Source organism: Hakea prostrata, chromosome 4, assembly GCF_041222555.1.
Source record: "Hakea prostrata isolate BN-2017 chromosome 4, UWA_Hpros_2, whole genome shotgun sequence".
NCBI lineage: Eukaryota > Viridiplantae > Streptophyta > Magnoliopsida > Proteales > Proteaceae > Hakea > Hakea prostrata.
Window position 1 is genome coordinate 47335979 of NC_142603.1, and position 23843 is coordinate 47359821.

General features: G+C 39.4%; 1 protein-coding gene across 1 annotated transcript; it reads left to right on the plus strand.

The window, feature by feature from the left end:
- The first annotated feature begins 20117 nt into the window (after positions 1-20117).
- On the plus strand, positions 20118-21978 carry LOC149019194 (pleiotropic drug resistance protein 1-like). Its single transcript, XM_089154496.1, has 4 exons — positions 20118-20562; positions 21361-21493; positions 21591-21730; positions 21836-21978. The coding sequence occupies exons 1-3, from the start codon at positions 20460-20462 to the stop codon at positions 21709-21711; spliced, it is 357 nt and encodes a 118-aa protein (XP_089010622.1). The 5' UTR covers positions 20118-20459; the 3' UTR covers positions 21712-21730; positions 21836-21978.
- Positions 21979-23843: the final 1865 nt, after the last annotated feature.

Here is a 23843-nt window from a genome sequence, read left to right on the forward strand (position 1 = left end):
GTTGGAAATTACTAGATTAGGTGGCTGCTCAGGAGTTCCAGCAATAGGTTGAAGGGTTAGGGCTTCTAATAGGGCTTTTAAACTTTCTGAAACTCAGTTCTAGATCTGAAATTATACTAGGATTGAAATCTCAGACCTGAAATTTGAAATTCAAACTCAAATAGGATTTTAACTAGGGTTTGGGAAGGGTCTAGGATTGCTGATTCTGCAGGTTAGGGGTGCTGTTGTTGGTATTCTGTAGTCCAGAACAGATCTAGAAAAGGTAGGAATGGGGTTTAAGAGGTTTTAGATATTTCTGAAAATTTTTAAAAGTCTGCAACTTCTCAATGAAGAAGATGATGTGCAGGAATTTTCAAAACTCAGAAAACTAGACAGATTCGGGAAACTAAGGTTAGAAATGTACTCTAGAGGGTTATGCAATTATAATGAAGGTGGAAGAGTGGGGTTTAAGGCTCAGAATCAGGAATCCTATTTAGGTTAGGTTTTGAAGGGTATGGGAAGAAGAAAAAGGGGAAGCTTGCGGACACCAGGGGAAGGACTAGGACTAGGTTGAAAGGGACAGTGTATGAAAGGGGGCTGGGATGATTTGCGAGAGGTTGGGGGCTTTCCAGGACCTAACAAGAGAGGGAAAGGGGGCTGTGAGGATGCGTGAGGCAGGGGAGGTAAAGGGGAGCTTGCATGGTTGAGGGGGGAGGTGGGGAATGGTCTGTAACTTACTTGGAAGAGGTGTTGGTAGCTGGATTCTGCACAGGGATGCTTTGATGATCTCTTGAAGCTGATGTATTTGAAGAAGAAACTGAAATTCTTAACTCAAAACACTCAACCAAGGCCTACCTAATAAGGAGACCCTGGTCCTCAACTCAATCAATTCAGTTAATCATCAAAACTGACTTTTAACTTACAATAAAGAGGCTATTTGTAGCCTAAAATAACAGACTCTGACTTAACTTAGGACTTCATTATCATATAAGAATCCCTTTACAAGACTAGTTGGACTCTTAATATGGAAATAACGCTTGACTAAATAAGATAGAAATCCTGTCCTAACTCAACCATGACTCTTGATTCTTCAAACATAGAGTAACTTTGACTGAAAGACTCCAAAGAACTTCAAATTGTACTCAACCAACTCAAATAAAATCTGAAATAAATCTTAATTTAATTTCAGGAGTAAATTGAGGGCTAAAATGCCCAAAATACACCTCATGTAGGGTTCGGCCAGCCTATGGAGGCTTCTTGGATCCATCCAGGGGCCCCACTTAGGGATTTGGCCAGGCGTTCTTTGTGTTGGATGACTTTTTTTTTCCCCTGAAAATGGAAATCAATGATCAAAAGAATCCTAAGATTAGGATCTTTTTGTCATTTTCTTTGGAATAATATAATTAGAATTTTTTTAGGTAGGAATAATTTAATTAGATAATAACACATTGAGAGAGGCATCCTCCTTATCCCTTGTTTATATTAAAGCCTAGCTGGTTTTCCACTAGGAAAGTAGGGCAATAGCAGGAGCAGCTACTCGGCCAAAATGGGTGCTGACCACTGATGCATGTTTTTTGGGTAGAAACCACCAATTCATGTTTATATTTAGGGTTCAATAATTTTCTTTGCTTCATATACTATGATACTTTGGATAGTTTGATTAAGTTAGACCACATTACAGGAGGACTCATACTTAAAAAAATAAGGCAGGTTGGGCCTTCTTATCTCTAGATTAAATTGAAGCCCACTGGCTTCCACTTGAGAAAAAAAGAATGAACCTTTTATGTTTGAGTCACTTAAAATGGGTCAAAAGTCAAAACTCAGATTGAGTCACTTATATAGGAAAATTTACATATGACTCACAACTTAACAGTAGGGGTTAGAGCCCAGTTAACTCCTATTGTTAATGACCAAAATACCCTGCCATGAAATTGAAAGAGAGAAAATTACTAAAGTACCCTTGTTTCTCATAGCATACCCAACCCTTAGGAGGGTGACGGGACCCCTCCACTCTGCCGGAAATCACCCACCACTGCCCCATCGCTGGAAACCATTTTGTCAGAAATCACCCAACTCAAAAAAAAACCACCATCCCACTTTCGGCAGTAACTGTGAAGATGGAATATCTGTTTTCAGATTGCAAGTGCAACAGATGGTTTATGCCACTGAAGCATTGTAATTTATTTTCAATGCAAGATGGTTTATGCCCCACTTTCTTGATTTCTTAAGAACTTTTGTTCTTCTTCGTGGAATGAATCTGAAATTCCATAGTATCTAACAGTTACCATGTATCAATTATCGTCTTGCATTTCATGTGCATCAACCCCTTAGAAAGTGTCAAAATTTCTGAAATAGAACCCTATTCGAGGAGTTCTAACAAATCCCCTTTCTTCCTCTGAGAAAATTTCATCGAGTAGAATGCTGTTCCAGTACTCATTGAGGAGAAAATTTGATAGCTGGGGTTTTGGAAAATCATCAAACACTAGGTCTTTGCAATTAGGGTTGCCAATTGTTTTTCTGAAATTATGGTTTTCCAAGAAACTCCCTTCTTTGATATTGATCTTCTTCCTTCTACAAACTATACTGATGAACAAGCAATCATTTGTTCAGATGTCAAGGATTTCAACTTGAGATTCAAAGGTTGATGAAAGGGAAACAACCTGTGCTCATGCTAGCATCCGCTAATCAAACGCTGAAGAGAGAATTCAGGAAATGGAAGTGAAATGGCAGAGGGATGCCATAAGAATTTGCTAGGGCTCATGATCAAAGCCGGAGCTGGTTCTAATGAGAAGAAACATTGGATAACATCGAAAACCTCTCTGGCGAAGGCATTATCGTCGATCACAATGAGGGATATAGTCGAGTGTGTAAGAACTTTTTTTTTTTGGGGGGGGGTGTTGGTAGGTTTCTTCTCCCTTTTTATTTGGGTTGGGTGATTTCCAACAGGGGTGGTTCTGTGGTCTTGAAGGGGGATCCCTTCACCCACCTGTGCGGTACTATTTTCTCTCTTATTCATGATTTGCATTAGGGTTGTTTTTTTTTTTTTTTTTTGTTGTGGTGTGGTGTGAAGGGGAATCCTTCACCCACCTAAGGTATGGTATGCAAGGGTACTTAATTTTCTCTCTTTTAATTTCATGGGAGGGTATTTTGGTCATTTAACAACGGGAGTTAGCTAGGGTCTAACCCCAACTGTTGATTTGTGATTCATATGTAAATTTTCTTACATAAGTGACTCAACTTGAGTTTCATATTAAGTGACTCAAACGTAAAAGAACTCGGCAAGTCATACATTTTGCAATTGTTCACGCGGAGTGACCATGGTTATAATTGCGGTGTGCGGAGTTGTGGTATTGGGTTAATGTGATAAGAGGACTTTAATAAATTTAGATGTTTTTTAGCGTTTATTGGTTTTTGTAATTTTGGTTGAAAATCAGATATTTATTTTTCTTTTCCATTGTAGTGTTCAAATAAGTTATCCAATCTCCTAGGATTGAAGAGCGGAGAGAATAAGTAAGAGAAGGTGCTAGCAGGACGGCTGTGAGAATCCTTTGGCTGAAGTTCCTAAAGATTTGGCATCAAATTTAGTCAATTAAATCCAATCGTCGAACAAATCACCTAATTTTTCTCCCTCTGCTTGTTTGTTATTTTAACCTCCTATCAAATGTTGCCATTTAAATTGCATTAAGTTTTAAAAAAGGGAAAAAGGGTGAAAGTAGGGGAAAAGACCGGTGAAAGTGGAAACCTCCACTCAACTAGATTCTTGCAGGGGGTTACAGGAAGGGACCTACGTCTCTTTGAAAACTGTGTTTTAAACCTACGAGTTCCGCAAATCTTCTCGCTTATCAGAGAGATTGATCAGAAACAGGTTTTTGTTTGTCTCCACCATTGCAGTCGTAGCAGGTGTCCCAACCTTACCCTCTTATTTCTTCCCTTTCTTTCTAAAAGTCTGGGCTTCCAGATCATGTCTTTTGAACATAGTTCTTCAAAATATTGATTGTTTGAGAAGCCAAGATGTGAGACAACTCATGTCTTAAGCAATTGATGCACATCTTAAGTTGATGCTAGAGTAGTGAAGGTATGATCAAATGCCTTAATACATATTTTTTGGTTCTATTGGTTGGTGTGAATAGTCAATGTAAGCATTTCATACAGGTTTTTATCTAAATTATAATTTGAAAAAAATGATTTTGCTTCTAAGGAATGCATTAGATTGCAGTTGAATTGATACATGGCTCAAGTTCCCAATTGTTCAATGCCTGAAATCATAGAAAACTTTGTTCCAATTTAAGCAGTAGATTTTTAAATCAGTACTGAGACTCAGCTGATACTTTTTACATCTTTCAATCTCTTGCAGTTATCACTAACTCCTATGTCTTGGCTTTATAGATTTATTTGTTCAAAATTACATGTTTTTAAGCCCCCTCTCCCCCCCCCCCCCCCCCTAAAAAAAAAAAAAGTGATTCATGTAGATGTATGAATCAGTTTTCCATAAGTTTTACATATTTATTATGATTTCTGAAGGTAATTGTATTATTTATATGACAAGGTATCTACAAATTTTGGACCCTATGTGATGCAGAATTGGCAGCATATACAAGGAAGACAAAAGCCCAATGGTCAAGCCCATCAAAGCCTAAGGATATGATCCAAAACAGCCCATGGCTTGCATGGGCTAGAACTATTGTAGTGGGTTAAAGTTAGTCCACATATGTTGAACTTTATAGTCTAGACCTAAGCCCAAGTCTAGATTTTAAAAAGTCAATAAAAGGGGCTGTGGTTTGAAAATAAAAGAACTCATTGTCAAAGGTGTTTTCCTTTATCAAAGAGGTAGGTAGTAGTTGAGTTATTAATAGGTAGGTGGTGTTAGCTATTGGTTGGATGTTACCATTAGTATTTATGTCTCTATAAAATGCTATATAAAGAGACTTATGTAAGAGGTGAAGACACAACTTATGAATTGAAATCAAATTGCTTGCTAGCATTCCTCCTCTTTGGAGAACCCTTGTGTTTGATCAAGGTAGGTTGGTGTTCGATCCAATCGATCCACCTTGCGGTGTGAAGCCCGGGTGTTGTGTTACATTGTTATTGTCACTTTCTTCATTATAGTTCTGTCCTTATTTGAAGATCTATTCAACCCGTTATAATACCATTCTAGTTTCAGCCCTCTTTCCCATCTAAACTCTGTTTCACTTTAAGTCCATCAAATTTGCAATTGTCTCCCTGTGAAAAGGTGCTATTTGGGTACTGTTTTGATCAATCAAATTCGGTATCTACATTACTATGTTTTTGTATTATCCTCAGCCTGTTGTTTGGCTGTGACAACATATGAGGTGAAATTCATTGGTATCTCCTGCAAGTAAAAATTCTCCCTTATAATTCCAATTAACAAATGTTAGTGAAGAATATTTACATGTTTAATATCTATTTTCAAAGGTTTAATAATTTTCTTTTCATTCCTTGTCTTGATTTCATTTGATATTGCTTCATTACTTTCTATAGTTCAACAGTAAGGTATTCAGTTTATAATCAAATTCACCTCTATTTGATGGGATTCATGGGGTTTGATTTGATTTGTGATGGATCAACTTCCAGGTTTCATGGTATCAAGGATTGTTTGATAGGATTTATTGTTTCTTTGGGTCTGCAAGAAAGGCACTTCTATCATAAAAATGTTTGAGGTGTAAATGTAACAAGAAAATTTTTTGTTCAGGCCATGTAAACCGCATGGCTGAGGCTACTATAAGGCCAATTATGTTTGCATGTCTACAGGATGGAATTCTTTATTTAAGGTTTTTATGTTTTGAGTTCCATTTTTACATCTACCATAATGCACATAACCTTTTTGTGTTGTGTTATAGATGTACTGTTTAGATTCAATTTCATAAGCATATATCTCCTTCTCTATCCCTATTGAGGATGTCTTTCCTTAATGTTTATGCTTTTTATCTATATGGAGTATTTCAACCATCTTTATTGGGCATGTCAGTCATGTTTAATCATGTATGTGGTTCGGAGATGTCCAGGAATGAAGGTAAGACCTCCCTCATATGTTGATTAGGGTTAGGTTGTACTTGGACTTCAACCCCCTGAGCAAAGCACCCTTGTATAACAATATACTAGGGGGCGGTTGCTAGTGGCTGTTGATTGGACCACGTGACCGCCTAGTCTTGGTTGCAGGGTTTTGCCCTATTTTGCCCCCAGACTTCTTATAAATAGCAACTCTCGCCTATTTTACGAATATTATATTCGGGATTGCTATTTTTGGTGGTTAGGCGGCAGTGGAGACGTGCTGGAAGGTGATTTGAAGTGATGTTAGTGACCTGGAAGCTCTCTTGTCTTTTCTAGCTGATCTGGTTGAGGTAAGTGATTCCCTGTTCACTCATACTCTACCCTTGGCTATGATTAAAGTAGATTTGTTTTCCTCTTTGGTTGTTCATGATCCTCTTATTACAGTACCCACCTTTTTAATGCTCTTGGTGATATCAGTTCCGAAAACGAAACCTACTTTCGTGAAAAGGACTGATCTAATTAAGGGGAGGATTTTGGGTAACCAAATTGGTGTGAATTGTTAGGTTTCGTATCACCCTTGGTTGTGGGAGTGTTAGATTTGAAATTCAGACTGTGATCATCAAAAAATCGGATTGAAAACGGATGATCAAAAGCCTAAGTTTCAGATTTGAACTCACTGTTTTTTGGCACTAGTGGCGGTCACTCAGCCTAAGCGATCGGTTGGTTTCCAATGAGCAACTAACTTTTGGATTTTGTCCGATTTGATTCATTCAACTTACATATTATTGTAACCTTGTTTATAGGTGTCCTTTGTTTCCAATAAAAGTTTTATAATTGTTTCTGGTTTGCAATCTAGAGGACTTTCACTTATTTACAGGTAAGGACATACAACCTCATCTTTATGTAATGACTTAAACATACTAGTCCAGTGTCTTTCAATATTGTTCTTTCATTGTAAATACTGATGTAACCTTGTATAGCATGTTGATCTTATCATATGCTTGCTGTTTATATTGTCTTTGCATATACTTTATCAATTATGAATGTGATATGATGATGATTGATGTATTGTAGTTCTGATGGAAAGGGTATTCCATTGGGATATTTTGGCTTGAGATATCAGAGGGCTGTGGTATGGGATACATGTTAGCTGATGTCTTTAGCACTGTCATAACTACTGGATGACATACCTAGGTAGAGTCTAGAGTTGCATGGCTAGGTACCCCACATACTACTACCCTTTTGGTAGGGGAATTGAAACCGGATGACCCGTGATGACGGTGATGTGACTGTTTCATCCAACAGCGGTAGCCAGTCCGTGTGGAGACTCAGTGGTCCACTGTTGGTCATACAATGATAGGGTTGCATATGTTAGGGTTGGGCTCATGGACGTCCTAAGAGGTAGCTAATCCTTGCCGGATCAGAGTGACTAGACCCACCCAGAGGAGGGATGGTGTATATCTTAAAGCATGTCAACTGTTAGAGACTTGCATAGTTAGATCTTAGTAGCATTCATACTTATCATATATGCATTTCTAATGGTGTTGACATATGGATGAGAATTATTGTTGTTCTTACTGAGTTCGTTAGAACTCATTCCTTTATTATTTTCTATGTTATATTAGCCTGTACAGATGGAGGATATGCGCTGGAAGATGGATTGGTTTCCCATGAAGGAGCCTTCTCGTATGAAGAAGATGTGGCACTGGCAATGGGAAATGGAGATAGCCTATGCGGGAGCTTCTGCGAGTGCATGGAGTGCACTGATAGCACCCATTGATGGGCAAAGGAGACAAGTTGCCAGGTAAGTTTCCCATCGTATGGAGAAGAATTGGAGAACCCATTTCTTGAAAAACATGATAAACATTTTCTAGCTTTATAGAAAGAAATTGGAAAGAAGATCATTTAAACATTTTGATTATTGAACTTATTCTTGCTCGTGTAATCCGCCGGTCTCGGTTACCCGACTCCTATAAACATTTTGATTATTGAACTCTTTTTGACGGATCACTCCCACGGGTTGTCGGGCGGGTAACCGAGACCGGCAGGCTGGGGTGTAACAGAGGGCCGGTTCTTCATCATACGTCAAATCCACACTCAAACCTTCCGGTTCATGTTGGAGAAACTGTTATGCGCTTGTTAAGCACTGCCTTAGCATAAATACATGGAAAACATCATGCACAAGCAAGAGACGGAGGCAGAGCCAACCGATAAGCTACTGGTCCAACCTTTTCAATAATGTCAAAGGGACCAATATACCTAGGGCTGAGCTGCCCTTTAATATTGAAACGCATAACTCCCTTCATCGGCGAAACTTTCAAGAATGCACGCTCACCAACTTGAAACTCTAGATTTGATCGTCTTTTATCTGCATAAGACTTATTTCGAGATTAGGCAGTTTTGATCCTTTCTCTAATTATATCCACCATAATACCGGTGGTTTCAATCAGATCAGGGCCAAGAACACGCCTTTCCCCAACTTCATCCCAATACAGAGGAGTTCTGCAAGTATTTCCATACAAAGCTTTAGACGGGGCCATTCCAATCGTAGACTAATAACTGTTATTGTAAGCAAATTCCACCAAGGCTAGGTGATCATCCCAGTTACCACTCATATCAATGACGCACGCTCGAAGCATATCTTCCAAAATTTGTATGGTCCTTTCCGATTGTCCATCAGTCTGAGGATGATGAGCAATATTCAAATTCAGCTGAATACCCAGAGCTTTTTGCAGACTATTCCAGAAACGCAAAGTGAACCTCGGATCTCTATTAGACACAATGCTAACAGGAACACCATGCAGTCTCACCACATTATCAACATATAGTCGGGCCAACTTATTCATAGTATAGGTGATCTTCATTGGAATGAAGTGAGCCGATTTGGTCAGTCGGTCCACTACCACCCACACTGAGTCATTCCCTTTGCTGGTTCGGGATAGACCTGTGACAAAATCCATAGCAATGTCTTCCCACTTCCAACTAGGCACGAGAAGAGGTTGTAGAAGGCTAGACGAAGGCTATTAAACAACTTTCACACGTTGACAAGTCCCACACTTAGCAATGAAGTCTTCCACATCATTCTTCATGCCGGACCACCAAAAATACCCTTTCATATCCTGATACATCTTTACACTTCCGGGATGGATAGTAAAAATGGACTGATGAGCATCAGTCAAGATTTCTTTTATAAGGTCTTCTACAGCAAGAACACAAACTTTATCTTTGAAAACAAGAGCACCATCAAAGGCTAGGGAGAAATCTTCTACTTCCTTAGTCTTTGAAGTAATCAGATCAATCTTCTTCTTCAATTCCGGATCAGTTGATTGCAGAGCAACAATTCGGTCTCTCAAACTCGGACGAATTGATACAGCTGAAAAGATGGCATCGGAATCTTTTAACACAATCTCAAGTCCAAATCTGACAATAGAGAATAATAAGGGTTTACTGAGAGATGCTAGATCTACACTTTCTCGATTGCTCTTTCTACTTAAAGCATCAACAACCACATTAGCTTTTCATGGATGATACTGAATATCACAATCAAAGTCTTTCACCAGTTCTAGCCATCTTCATTGTCTCATATTCAACTCCTTTTGAGTAAAGAAATACTTGAGACTCTTTTGATCAGTGAAAATAGATATCTTTTCACCATACAAATAGTGACGCTAGATCTTCAGAACAAAAACCACAGCTGCCAATTCCAAATCATGAGTAGGATAGTTATGCTCGTAGTTCTTCAATTGCTTAGAAGCATAAGCTACAACCTTCCCATGCTGCATTTAGAACTAGATATGGGCTCTGATACCACCTTTGTCACACCCCACCCGCCGGTTTCGGTTACCCGCCCGACAACCCGTGAGAGTGATCCGTCACAAGATCCACGGCCTTACCCATCAATAATAATAAATGCAAGTAAAGATAATCATGAGCAAGAATAAGTTCAATAATTAAATAAAAGGATTACAGGAGTCCAAATACTCCAATAAAATAAACAAAGAAATAATAAACTATCAAAAGAGTAATGAGTTCAGCAGAAGCAATTCAAAAAAAATTAAATGATCTTCTTTTTAATTTCTTTCTCTTGAGCTAAGAACTTGGACTCAAGTTTATCAAGGTGAGGAGTTCTCCAATTCTTCCCCATACGATGGGCAAAATGCCTGGCAACCTGTCTCCTCCGCCCATCAACGGGTGCTATAAGCACACTCCATGCATTTGCAAGAGCTCCCGCACGGGCTATCTCCATTTCCCATTGTCGGTGCCATATCTTCTTCATACGAGAAAGCTCCTTCATGAGAAATCAATTCATCTTCCGGCGCATATCCTCCATCTATACAGGCTAATATAACATATAAAAAATAAAGGAATGAGTTCTGACGAACTCAGTAAGAACAACAATAATTCTCATCCATATGTCAGCACCATCAGAAATGCATATATGATAAGTATGAAGTGCAAAATATGAATGCTACTAAGATCTAACTATGCAAGTCTCTAACAATTGACATGCTTTAAGATATACACCAGCCCTCCCCTGGGTGGGTCTAGTCACTCTGATCTGGCAAGGACTAGCGCTTGTTGGGTCCGGGTTATCCATGTACTGCCCAGGATCGCGGGCCCTTTTGTACACTGATTTTAGGGCATCTACCTCTGTAGGGATCTTAGGTAAGTCCACACCTGGCTCTCAAACCATGGTTGGGGTTAAGTCAACACTCTCTCACCACGACCATTGGCATGAGTACTGGTGCATGTCGGGGTTTCTAATCCAATGCAAGTCATAATGGTAACATACTACATGAAGTCTAGATACATCCCCTATGGCACCAACCAACTCGGTTCAGTATCCTTCGCAACCTAGGAAACGGACTGGCTACCACTATTGGACTCCATTCCATAACCCTATGGTCATCCACATATTGTTGGGGCGGAATGCTCTCATGACTCCTCATAACACCCTATACGCTCCTGGGACATCCATAATCCCAACCCTAATCTATGCAACCCTACCATTGTATGACCAACAATGGACCACTGAGTCTCCGCACGGACTAGGTACCGGTGTTGGATGAAACAAAGTCACATCACCATCGTCACGGGTCATCCGGTTTCAATTCCCCTACTGAAAGGGTAGTAGTATGTGGGGTAACTAGCGATGCAGCTCTAGGCTCTACCTAGGTATGTCATCCAGTAGTTATGACAGTGTTGGAGACATCAACGAGCATGTGTCCCATACCACAGCCCTCTGATATCTCAAGCCAAGATATCCCAATGGAATACCCTTTCCATCAAAACCACAATACATCAATCATCATCATACCACATTCATAATTGATAAAGTATATGCAAAGACAATACAAATAGCAAGCATATGATAGGATCTGCATGCTATACAAGGTTACATCAGTATTTACAATGAAAGAATAGTATTGAAAGACACTGGACTAGCATATTTAAGTCATTACATAAAGATGAGGTTTAATGTCCTTACCTGTAAATAAGTTGAAATCCTCTAGATTGCAAACAGAAACAATTATAAGACTTCTATTGGAAACAGAGGACACCTATAAACAGAGTTACAATAATATGTACGTCGAATGAATCAAATCGGACAAAATCCAAAAGTTACTTGCTCACTGGAAACCAGCCGGTCACTTAGGTTGAGCGACCGCCACTAGTGACCGCCCCAAAAACAAAGAGTTTCAATCCAAAACTCAGGCTTCTGATCATCCGATTTCGATCCAATTTTTGGATGATCAGAGTCCGAATTTCAGACCTAACACTCCCACAACCAATGGTGATACGAAACCTAACAATTCACACCAATTTGGTTACCCAGAAATCCTCCCCTTAATTAGATTAGTCCTTTTCACGAAAGTAGGTTTCGTTTTCGGAACTAATATCACCAAGAGCATTAAAAAGGTGGGTACTGTAATAAGAGGATCATGAACAACCAAAGAGGAAAACAAATCTACTTTAATCATAGCTAAGGGTAGAGTATGAGTGAACAGGGAATCACTTACCTCAACCAGATCAGCTAAAAAAGACAAGAGAGCTTCCAGGTCACTAACAGCACTTCAAATCACCTTCCAGCACGTCTCCACTGCCGCCTAACCACCAAAAATAGCAATCCCGAATATAATATTTGTAAAATAGGCGAGAGTTGCTATTTATAGAAGTCTGGGGGCAAAATAGGGCAAAACCCCACAACCAAGACCAGGCGGTCGTGTGGTCCAATCAACAGCCACTAGCAACCGCCCCCTAGTATATCGCTATACAAGGGTGCTTTGCTCGGGGGTTGAAGTCCAAGTACAACCTAACCCTAATCAACATATGAGAGAGGTCTTACCTTCATTCTGGACATCTCCAGACACCACATACCTTCCAGAGGTCCAACTACCAAGTAAGGCAAGCTCTTCAACAAGAGAATCCAGATCCATGGGTTCAGGGTATGGCTCTGTCTCGAGCTATGGTTCTAGCAGTGGACCGGTGCATTCTGTTGCAGGTAGTCATGGTACTGGACCGATTTATGCTAACCCCCATCTAGTGGTGAATAAACAGAGACCTGCATTTCCTTCTTCAATAGCTCCTGTTGGTAGTAAGGACTTGACTTAGCTTTAATTGTGGGAAGGCGGGTCATTATTCCCGTAACTGCACTCAGAAGCCAAATCCTCATATGTCAGCTTTGAAGTCTGCCTTAAATGTTCCTTCTGGGAAAGTGTTCAGTGTTACCGGTGTAGAATCTAAGACAGATCACGATGTGGTGACAGGTATTATTCCAGTATCATCTACCTCTGTTTTTGTATTATTTGATACTTGTGCATCTCATTCATTCATTGCATTTTCCTTTGTGAGTCGTATTCCTGTTACACTTGCGAAGTTGGAAAGAGGACTTGTTATTAATATTTCTACCAGATCTGTTGTTAGATTAGATGAAGTGGTTGAGTCTTGTCCAGTGGTTATTGCTGATAGAATTTTGCTAGCCCGGTTAATCAAGTTGGATATGTTTGATTTTGATGTGATACTTGGAATGGACTGGTTGTCTAAGTATAGCGCAGTCATCCTTTGTTCTGAAAGGAAGGTACTGTTTCATCCTAAGGATGATAGTCCGTTTGAGTATCAAGGTAATCAAGGGAAGTTGAGCAAGAAGATTGTAGCTGCGACTGTGAACATCAGGTAATGGACCAAAGATGTTGGACTTCTTTCCTCTTCTGTGGATGTTTCAGAAGGTATGAAACAGCTGTCTGATATCGATGTTGTCAGGGACTTTCCTGATGTTTTCCCTGACGATTTGTCTGGTTTGCCCCCAGAGAAGGAGTTAGAGTTTTCAATTGATCTAATTCCTGGAGCAGCCCTTGTTTCGAAAGCTCTGTATCGGATGGCTTTGACTGAGTTGAAAGAACTTCAGACTCAGTTGAATGATTTGACAAGCAAAGGGTTTATCCAACCCAGTGTTTCGCCTTCGGGAGCCCAGGTGTTGTTCGTAAAGGACGGTAGTATGCGGATGTGCATAGACTATCGGGAATTGAACAAGTTGACGATCAAGAATAAATATCCTCTTCCTAGGATCGATGACTTGTTTGATCAGTTGAAAGGTGCTGCTGTTTTCTCGAAGATCGATCTGAGATCTGGGTATCATCAATTAAGAGTGAAGTTCAGTGATGTCTGCAAGACTGCATTTAGGACTAGATATGGACATTACGAATTCCGGGTCATGCCTTTTGGTTTTACTATTGCACTGGCAGCATTCATGGATCTGATGAACCGAGTATTTTAGGATGTCTTGGACAAATTTATCATTGTATTCATTGACGACATTTTGATTTATTCAAAGAGCAAGGAAGAACATGTTGAGTACTTGAGTTTTGCCTTGCAATGTTTGAAAGAGAAGAAGTTGTTTGCCAAGTTTAGTAAATGTGACTTTTGGTTACGTAAAGTTATGTTTTTAGGTCACATTGTTTCTTCTGACGATATTAAAGTTGATCCTACGAAGGTTCAAGCTGTAGCCGATTGGGACTGACCTAAGTTAGTCACCGAGATTCAAAGTTTTCTTGGTATGGCTAGATATTATAGGTGCTTCATTGAGAATTTCTCTAGACTATCAGCTCCTATGACGAAGCTTACGAGAAAAGGAATCAAGTTTGAGTGGAACGAAGCCTGTGAAGAAAATTTTCAAGAACTCAAGAAGAGGTTGACTAACGCTTCGGTGTTGACAATACCAAATGACTCGGAGGTTTGAAAGTGTATACCGATGCCTCTAAAGTTGGTTTGGGTTGCGTTCTAATGCAGCATGGGAAGGTTGTAGCTTATGCTTCTAGGCAGTAGAAGAACTACGAGCATAACTATCCTACTCATGATTTGGAATTGGCAGATGTGGTTTTTGCTCTGAAGATCTGGCGTCACTATTTGTATGGTGAAAAGATATCTATTTTCACTAAACACAAGAGTCTCAAGTATTTTTTTACTCAAAAGGAGTTGAATATGAGACAGCAAAGATGGCTAGAACTGGTGAAAGACTATAATTGTGATATTCAGTATCATCCAGGAAAAGCTAATGTGGTAACTAATGCTTTGACTAGAAAGAGCAATCGAGAAAGTGTAAATCTGGCATCTCTCAGTAAACCCTTATTATTCTCTATTGTCAGATTTGGACTTGAGATTGTGTCAAAAGATTTCGATGCTATTTTGTCAGTTGTGCCAGTTCGTCCGAATTTGAGAGACCGAATTGTTGCTCTGCAATCAACTGATCCGGAATTGAAGAAGAAGATTGATCTGATTACTTCGAAGACTAAGGAAGTAGAAGATTTCTCCTTAGCCTTTGATGGTGCTCTTGTTTTCAGAGATAGAATTTGTGTTCCTGCTGTAGAAGACTTTTACCTCAGAAAAGAAATCTTGACTGATGCTCATTAGTCCATCTTTACTATCCATCCCGGAAGTGTAAAGATGTATCAGGATATGAAAGGGTATTTTTGGTGGTCCGATATGAAGAATGATGTGGAAGACTTCATTGCTAAGCGTGAGACTTGTCAACGTATGAAAGTTGTTCGGCAGCTTTCGTCTGGCCTTCTGCAACCTCTTCCTGTGCATAGTTGGAAGTGGGAAGACATTACTATGGATTTTGTCACAGGTCTACCCCAAACCAGCAAAGGGAATGACTTAGTGTGGGTGGTAGTGGACCGATTGACCAAATCGGCTCACTTTATTCCGATGAAGATCACCTATACTATAGATAAGTTGGCCTGACTCTATGTTGATAATGTGGTGAGACTGCATGGTGTTCCTGTTAACATTGTGTTGGATAGAGATCCGAGGTTCACCTCGTTTCTGGAATAGTTTGCAGAAAGCTCTGGGTACTCAGCTGAATTTAAGTACTACTCATCATCCTCAGACCGATGGACAATCGGAAAGGACCATACAAATTTTGGAAGATATGTTTCGAGCGTGCGTCATTGATATGAGTGGTAACTGGGATGATCTCCTAGCCTTGGTGGAATTTGCTTACAATAACAGTTATCAGTCTACGATTGGAATGGCCCCGTTTAAAGCTTTGTTTGGAAAGACTTGCGAACTCTTCCTGTATTGGGATGAAGTTGGGGAAAGGCATGTTCTCGGCCCTAATCTAATTGAAACCACTGGTACTATGGTGGATATGATTAGAGAAAGGATCAAAACTGCCCAATCTCGACAGAAGTCTTATGTAGATAAAAGACGATCAAATCTAAAGTTTCAAGTTGGTGAGCGTGCATTCTTGAAAGTTTCGCCGATGAAGGGAGTCATGCGTTTCAATATCAAAAGGAAGCTCAGCCTTAGATATATTGGTCCCTTTAACATTATTGAAAAGGTTGGACCAGTAGCTTATCAGTTGGCTTTGCCTTTGTCTCTTACTGGTGTGCATGATGTATTCCATGTATCCATGCTAAAGCAATGCTTAGCAAGCTCAGAGCAGTTGCTCCAGCATGAACCGGAAGGTTTAAGTGTGGATTTGATGTATGATGAAGAACCTGATGAAATTTTAGATCGGAAGGATAAGCAGTTGAGAAACGAACTATACCTTTGGTGAAGATCAAATGGAAGAATCATTCTTTTGAGGAAGCATCTTGGGAAAAAGAAGATGAGATGAGGACCAAGTACCCTCATCTTTCGGACTTACAGGTACGTTGTAATTTCAGGGACGAAATTTCTAACCCGCCGGAATCCATATTGCAGGTCCGAGAACCCGAAGGTCTAGCCAGGTAAATTTGTGGAGTGTCCGGATAGAAGTCCATGATCCATACCCTGAACCCATGGATCTGGATTCTCTAGTTGAAGAACCTGCCTTGCTTGGTAGTTGGACACCTCTGGAAGACAAGTGATGTTCGGAATGAAGGTAAGACCTCCCCCATGTGTTGATTAGGGTTAGGTTGTACTTGGACTTCAACCACCTGAGCAAAGCACCCTTGTATAACAATATACTAAGGGGCGGTTGCTAATGGCGGTTGATTGGACCAAGCGACCGCCTGGTCCTGGCTGCGAGGTTTTGCCCTATTTTTCCTCCAGACTTCTATAAATAGCAACCCTCGCCTATTTTATGAATATTATATTCAGGATTGCTGTTTTTGGTGGTTAGGCGGCAGTGAAGAGCGTGCTGGAAGGTGATTTGAAGTGTTGTTAGTGACCTGGAAGCTCTCTTGTCTTTTCTAGTTGATCTAGTTGAGGTAAGTGATTCCCTGTTCACTCATACTCTACCCTTGGCTATAATTAAAGTAGATTTGTTTTCCTCTTTGGTTGTTTATGATCCTCTTATTACAGTACCTACCTTTTTAATGTTCTTAATGAGATCAGGTCCGAAAACGAAACCTTGCTTTCGTGAAAAGGATTGATCTAATCAAGGGGAGGATTCTGGGTAACCAAATTGGTGTGAATTGTTAGGTTTCGTATCACCCTTGGTTGTGGAAGTGTTAGATTTGAAATTCGGACTGTGATCATCAAAAAATCGGATTGAAAAAGGATGATCAAAAGCCTGAGTTTCGGATTTGAACTCACTGTTTTTTGGGCGGTCACTAGTGGCTGTCGCTTAGCCTAAGTGACCGGCCCAAGCAACCGGCTGGTTTCCAATGAGCAAGTAACTTTTGGATTTTGTCCAATTTGATTCATTCGACTTACATATTATTGTAACCCTATTTATAGGTGTCCTCTGTTTCCAATTAAAGTTTTATAATTGTTTCTGGTTTGCAATCTAGAGGACTTTCACTTATTTACAGGTAAGGACATACAACCTCGTCTTTATGTAATGACTTGAACATGCTAGTCCAGTGTCTTTCAATATTGTTCTTTCATTGTAAATACTGATGTAACCTTGTATAATATGCTGATCTTATCATATGCTTGTTGTTTATATTGTCTTTGCATATACTTTATCAATTATGAATGTGGTATGATGATGATTGATGTATTGTGGTTCTGATGGAAAGGGTATTCCATTGGGATATCTTGGCTTGAGATATTAGAAGGCTGTGGTATGGGACACATGCTAGCTGATGTCTCCAGCACTGTCATAACTACTGGATGACATACCTAGGTAGAGTCTAGAGTTGCATGGCTAGGTACTCCACATACTACTACTCTTTAATTGAAACCGGATGACCCGTGACAACGGTGATGTGACTCAGTTTCATCCAACAGCGATAGCCAATCCATGCGGAGACTCAGTGGTCCACTGTTGGTCATACAATGGTAGGGTTGCATATGTTAGGGTTGGGCTTATGGACGTCCCAAGAGCGGACAGGGTGTCGTGAGGAGTCATGAGAGCATTCCGCCCCAACAATATGTGGATGACCATAGGGTTATGGAATGGAGTCCAATAGCGGTAGCCAATCCGTGAGGGTTATCATTCCTAGGTTGCGAAGGATACTAAACCAAGTTGGTTGGTGCCATAGGGGATGTATTTGGACTTCATGTAGTATGTTACCATTATGACTTGCATTGGATTAGAAACCCCAATTTGCGCCGGTATTCATGCCAATGGTCGTGGTGAGAGAGTGTTGACTTAACCCCAGCCATGGTTTGAGAGCCAGGTGTGGACTTACCCTTTTACCCAAGATCCCTATAGAGGTAGCTAATCCTTGCTGGATCAGAGTGACTAGACCCACCCAGAGGAGGGCTGGTGTATATCTTAAAGCATGTCAACTGTTAGAGACTTGCATAGTTAGATCTTAGTAGCATTCATACTTTGCACTTCATACTTATCATATATGCATTTCTGATGGTGTTGCCATATGGATGAGAATTATTGTTGTTCTTACTGAGTTCGTTAGAACTCATTCCTTTATGTTTTTCTATGTTATATTAGCCTGTACAAATTGGTTTCCCATGAAGGAGCCTTCTCATATGAAGAAGATGTGACACCGGCAATGGGAAATGGAGATAGCCTATGCGGGAGCTCCTGCGAATGCATGGAGTGCACTTATAGTACCCATTGATGGGCGAAGGAGACAAGTTGCCAAGCAATTTGCCCATCGTATGGAGAAGAATTGGAGAACCCCTTTTTTTGAAAAACATGAGAAACATTTTCTAGCTTTAGAGAAAGAAACTAGAAAGAAGATCATTTAAACATTTTGAATTGCTTCTGTGAACTCATACTCTTTTTGATCTTGTATCCTTTCCTTGGTTATTTTATTGGAGTATTTGGACTCCTGTAATCCTTTTATTTAATTATTGAACTTATTCTTGCTCATGATTATCTTTACTTGCATTTATTATTATTAATGGGTAAGACTGTGGATCCTATGACGGATCACTCCCACGGGTTGTCGGGCGGATAACCGAGACCGGCGGGTGGGGTGTGACATGGACAGATTTGGAGTCTTTGCTAATTCTGATCTTCATTGGGTCACAATGTGAGTTGGGACCTGAAACGGTTCTTGGAGGAAAGCTCTACTTGCTGTGTGACTTCTTCCCGGTCTGTATTGAGGTTTAGGTGACGCGGGAATGTGGAGGGAGGGATTCTTGTACAAAACAGTTCTCTATTAAGCAACACTCAGTGATAGGATCTTTAGAGTACCTCAAATATTTAGCTACATAAATAATGGTAAAGTAATTCTTGAAAAGGATTTAAATTCGCTGGTCCTATGATCCCCGTACACAAAGGGCTAGGAAACCTAAGCTTATAGGTGTTTCAGATTTGTTTGAAACAGAGATATGTATTCAGAGCCTTGTTTCCACTGAATTTCAAAGATGAAATTGAACAAACAGAAAAGAAGAAATAGAAGAGGAAGCAGAAGAAGAAAAAGAACAGGGAGAAATGATAATTCTTTTTTTCTTTTCTTTTTATCATGGGTATTGATATAGTTAAGCATATTTACATTTCAATTTACTCTTCTTATATTTTCAATTGGTTCCTCATTCACGTAGATATGCTATTGACTTGAACTATGTGTACATCTCGGAGACTCCCAAGCCGATTGATTTCAAAATTAATTGGCCCTAATGCAATTTTGGTCTCTAACAAAAGGACTGGCATCTCTTTTTGTCATTTGTAGCACTTGTTCACTTGGGTGATATGAAAAGGGTTGGGGGGGGGTCTGTAACATACTTGTTGATGGTAAATACTTGGAGATCTTTCTATATGAATTGTTTTTAAGTCACTTGGTAAGAGCAGGGCAGTGAGCTGTGATTTCTCTTCATTCTTTTCCATTTATTTATGCAATTGGATAAGCTTTTGGAAAATGATGCTTTTTGCCTTATTGGGCAGAACCTTAATAGAGAGATGTTGCAATTTTAACAAGGAATTTGGTGAAATTTGTATTATTATATGCTGTAACAAGGAGAGACTGGAAGGTTTACACTTATTGGCTAATTGAAGATTTCAAAATAATTAGAGTGGTCTGTAGGAAGATGATTTGTGAATGCAGACATGAAAGTAGTAAGAAGTTGGTTTATTTTGAGGTTTGTATGTTGTCTTAACTGAAATATCACCAAAGGTGACATTGGATACACATTCATGGAATGTGTTCGAAGTTGATAATTTTTATAGCAATAAAAAATATCAAATAGGGTTTTGATATCTCCAATGTGCTTCATGTTGTTGTCTACACACTCTGTTTGCTTAGAGTGCGCTTGGTTGGGTGAATCTACAGATTTGAAATGAGTAGATTCGTGAATATAGTTTTTAAAACTGTTTGGTTGGGAAACATCTACAGGTTCATGGTTCTGGAGAATCCCACATTTAGCCTAAAAATTGGATTCCGTGGATTTCTGGGGTTGGGATGAAACTGCTAGATTCCACCCCTGGTATAAAAGATAGTGAATCTGTGAATTCACCATCATCGCTCCTAAACTAACAAATCTCTTGATGCTGAGTCTCTTTTCGATGAGAAACCAAGGTGCTCAAGGCACAGGTGGGACGACGACTACTGCACCGAAGCCGGCGCCTTCCGTGGCTACTCTGGTTCCCTCTTCCACTCCGGCAGGTAGGAAGAGCAAAGGATTCAACGATAATGGGCGAGGAGAAGGTGAAAGATGAAGCTCTGAAGATCCTTGTTCTCTTCCAAGTTCTTTCTTGTTTGGTCGTCTTTGATCTCGATTACACTTTATCTACTGGTAAGTTTTCTCTTCAATATTTTTTCCGGTTACTTTGAAATTTGTTATGTTCTTCGTAAATTCTTATCTTGTTGACAACAGAGAAGAATTACAACTTTTGTAAAAAATTCTGGAAGCAAAAATTTTAAGCTCTCTCTAATTTTGCCTTTCTTTGTTTGATACGAGTTTCACCTTGCCAGTCCATTATCTTAAATGGATTGGAATTTCAATTAGGGTTTCATTTGTCTGTTGATTAAAAAGAAACTTATGGGAAGCTTCCATGTTGATTTTGTTTTCTTCTTTTATTTGTTCTCTTGGTCTATTACCTTTGAATGACTTGGTTTTAGGTGGGTTCTGTGTATATCAATTGAAAATAGATGCTGTAGGGTTTCATTTATCTGTCGATTAAAAGGAAACTTATGGGAAGCTTCCATGTTGATTTTTTTTTCTTCTTCTATTTGTTCTCTTCGTTTATTACCTTTGGATGGCTCACTTTTAGGTGGGTTCTGTGGATATCAATCGAAAATAGATGCCGTAGTCATTTCCTCATTTTCATATGAGGTCCTGATGTTGAAATAATTTGGATTGTTGTTTGGTTTTTCAATTATTGGATTTTTTGGGTGCAATTCAGCTCAACTCTGCTAAGCACAATTGCAACACTCTGCTGTTATCTACCAGTATCAATGTAGGATCATGTTTTCCTATCAAACCAGAAGCAATAATTCCTAACTCTGTGTTCCTCATCTTCATTTGACACCATCAAGATTGGTATTTACTGAATAACAATCATATAAGGAAAAGGTATATTTGCTGTTGCAGAGGGTGAGACGTGGGAAATTGATATTGACAGTCTTGGGTTCACAGAGAGGAAGATTCTATTTGATAGACTACCTGCAGTTGCAGATGAAGACAATGAGAAGTTCTTGTTGAAGCTCAAGGACTGCCTTGATACGTAAGATATCCTCGTCTTTTTCTGGTTTCTGTTCTCAAGGTCTTAAACCTAGTGTTGGTCTTCTTATGTTTCTCTTTTTTCTGAGATGGTTTCTCAGAGTTGGTATTGAGATTCCCACTATTGAAGTTCGATTCCAGCAATTAAGTGTAGATACAGAAGCTTTTGTGGGAAGTAGAACCTTGCCTAACATGTGGGTCCACTGGGGAACACGGTTGTGAATTGGTCAAGTACTTTGAGGTGAGAAAAACTATTAAGATCATCGATAGGTAAATAAATCTTGTCAACTTTCGACCCTTTTACAGTTACTGATATATGGTTTATTGTCCATTAATGGCAATCAAGGGAGTCAGTAAGATAAAAAGGATGGTTATAATCCAGCAACATGGTTGTTGGAGGTGTCAACAGTCCAAGCAGCAGCTTTGGGGGTGAGCTTCCCTGAGATATATAGGCACTCAGATCTCTACAGGTTGGTTCCTTATGTGAATTTCATATTCTACTTGACACAGCATATGCCATTGCCTAAGTTAATACTTATCTTTTGTAAATTCAACTGTTTAATTTATCTTGGTATTTCTCACCAATTAAGTCTTATTTCTGGTGAGAGTTTTGCATTTTTGGATGTAAATCCTCTTCATGGACTGATACGGACAATCTCTGAAGCCTTGTATACAACATATGTCTCTATTATCTGAATATTAGCATGTAGTTGAAGCAAGTAATGAATTTTTTCTGAGTTTCACAATTGGGTTGTTATTTCTTTGTATTGAGTTTATGTAAAGAGTCTTGAATTTGTGTAGAATATTATACTCATCCAGTAAACAGAATTGAGATTTTATTGTTCTTTTTGGAAAGGAGGAACTTCCATCATTATCTGTTTCTCTAAATTACAAGATTAAGCAGATGACTAATGTACGATATCGTTGGAAGAGTTGAAGAAATTCTGACTTGTGCTTGAAGGACACAACAAAAGCTCTGATTATATTAAAAACTTACCAATACGGAACAAACTAAATCTTACAAGAAAAATAAAATCCTAGCAAATCTAACTTAAACAAAAAAAAAACCCCAAATATGAAAAGTAAATCTACTAAATCTGTATTACAATACTTCCCTCAAGTTGGAGCATTGATTTTTATTATGTCTAACTTGCCAATGATACTATTGAAACACCTTGGTACTTGAGTTCTTTTAGTCCCATCAGCTTGCTACTTCTTTAAAGTAACAAAAGTGATACGAATAAATTCAGCCTCAATTTTGTCTTTGATGAAATGTATATCAATCTTTACATGCTTGGTATTGTCATGCTATAATTGGTTGGCGAACTATACTAATTGTTGATTGACTACCAAGTGCAACTCTATGAGAACCTCAAGCTCTGACCCAATTCTCTGAAGCAACCCTTTCAACTATAGTACCTCACCAAGTGCCCTAAACTCGGCCTTGGGATTGGACCTCACAACCACAACTTGTTTCTTGCTTCTTCAAGTCATCGGATTACCTCCCATATATATACAATATCCAGAGGTGGACCTCCTATCATTTGGACATCCGGCCCAATTTGCATTTGTATATGCTTTAATCTTCAATTATCCACAGGCTGAAATAAAGATCCATTTTCCTCAATTGGCCTTCAAGTACCTCAAGATACAATACACTACATTCAAGTGTGAAGAGTATGGGTCATGCATAGATTGACTAACAGGACTAACCGTGAATGTGATATATGGCCTAGTACGAGGCTAACAAATCAATTTTACCACCTAATTTTTGATACCTTGTCTTATCATCTTGTTCTCCTTCTTTTGCCTTTAAGTGTAGGCTAGGCTCAATAGGAGTCTCAACAAACTTACATCCTAGCATCCTAGTTTTCTCAAGAAAATCAAGTGTATACTTCTTCTGAGAAAGAGACACACCAATGGCTGAATATGCTAAAGGTTCAAACCTTTGTCCTTCCAAACCTGTCTCACTCTCCCCCTCTCATCTCTCAGGATCTATGGGCCCCAATCCTTTTTTCTTTTTTTTCTTTTTTTTGGTTACAAAACGGGGTCAAAAGACTCAAAGAACAAAACCAAATCAAACTAAAGCACAACTCTTGAGAAAATCCTCTCTAAGGACGTCTGTCATTTCCTGCAGGGGGTCATTGAAAAAGACCAAATCATCTCTTCCAATTAACCGCCTCTTAGACAACCAATCAGCAGCCTTGTTATTTTGACGCCTCACATGACCAAATCTAACATGTCCTCGAGAAGCATATAGGCTTCGAATTTCAGCAACTAATCTTCCCATCGATCCTTGCTCGTTAACTTCTGGGTCCAGTAACCTTATGGCCTTCAGCGAGTCTGATTCTATT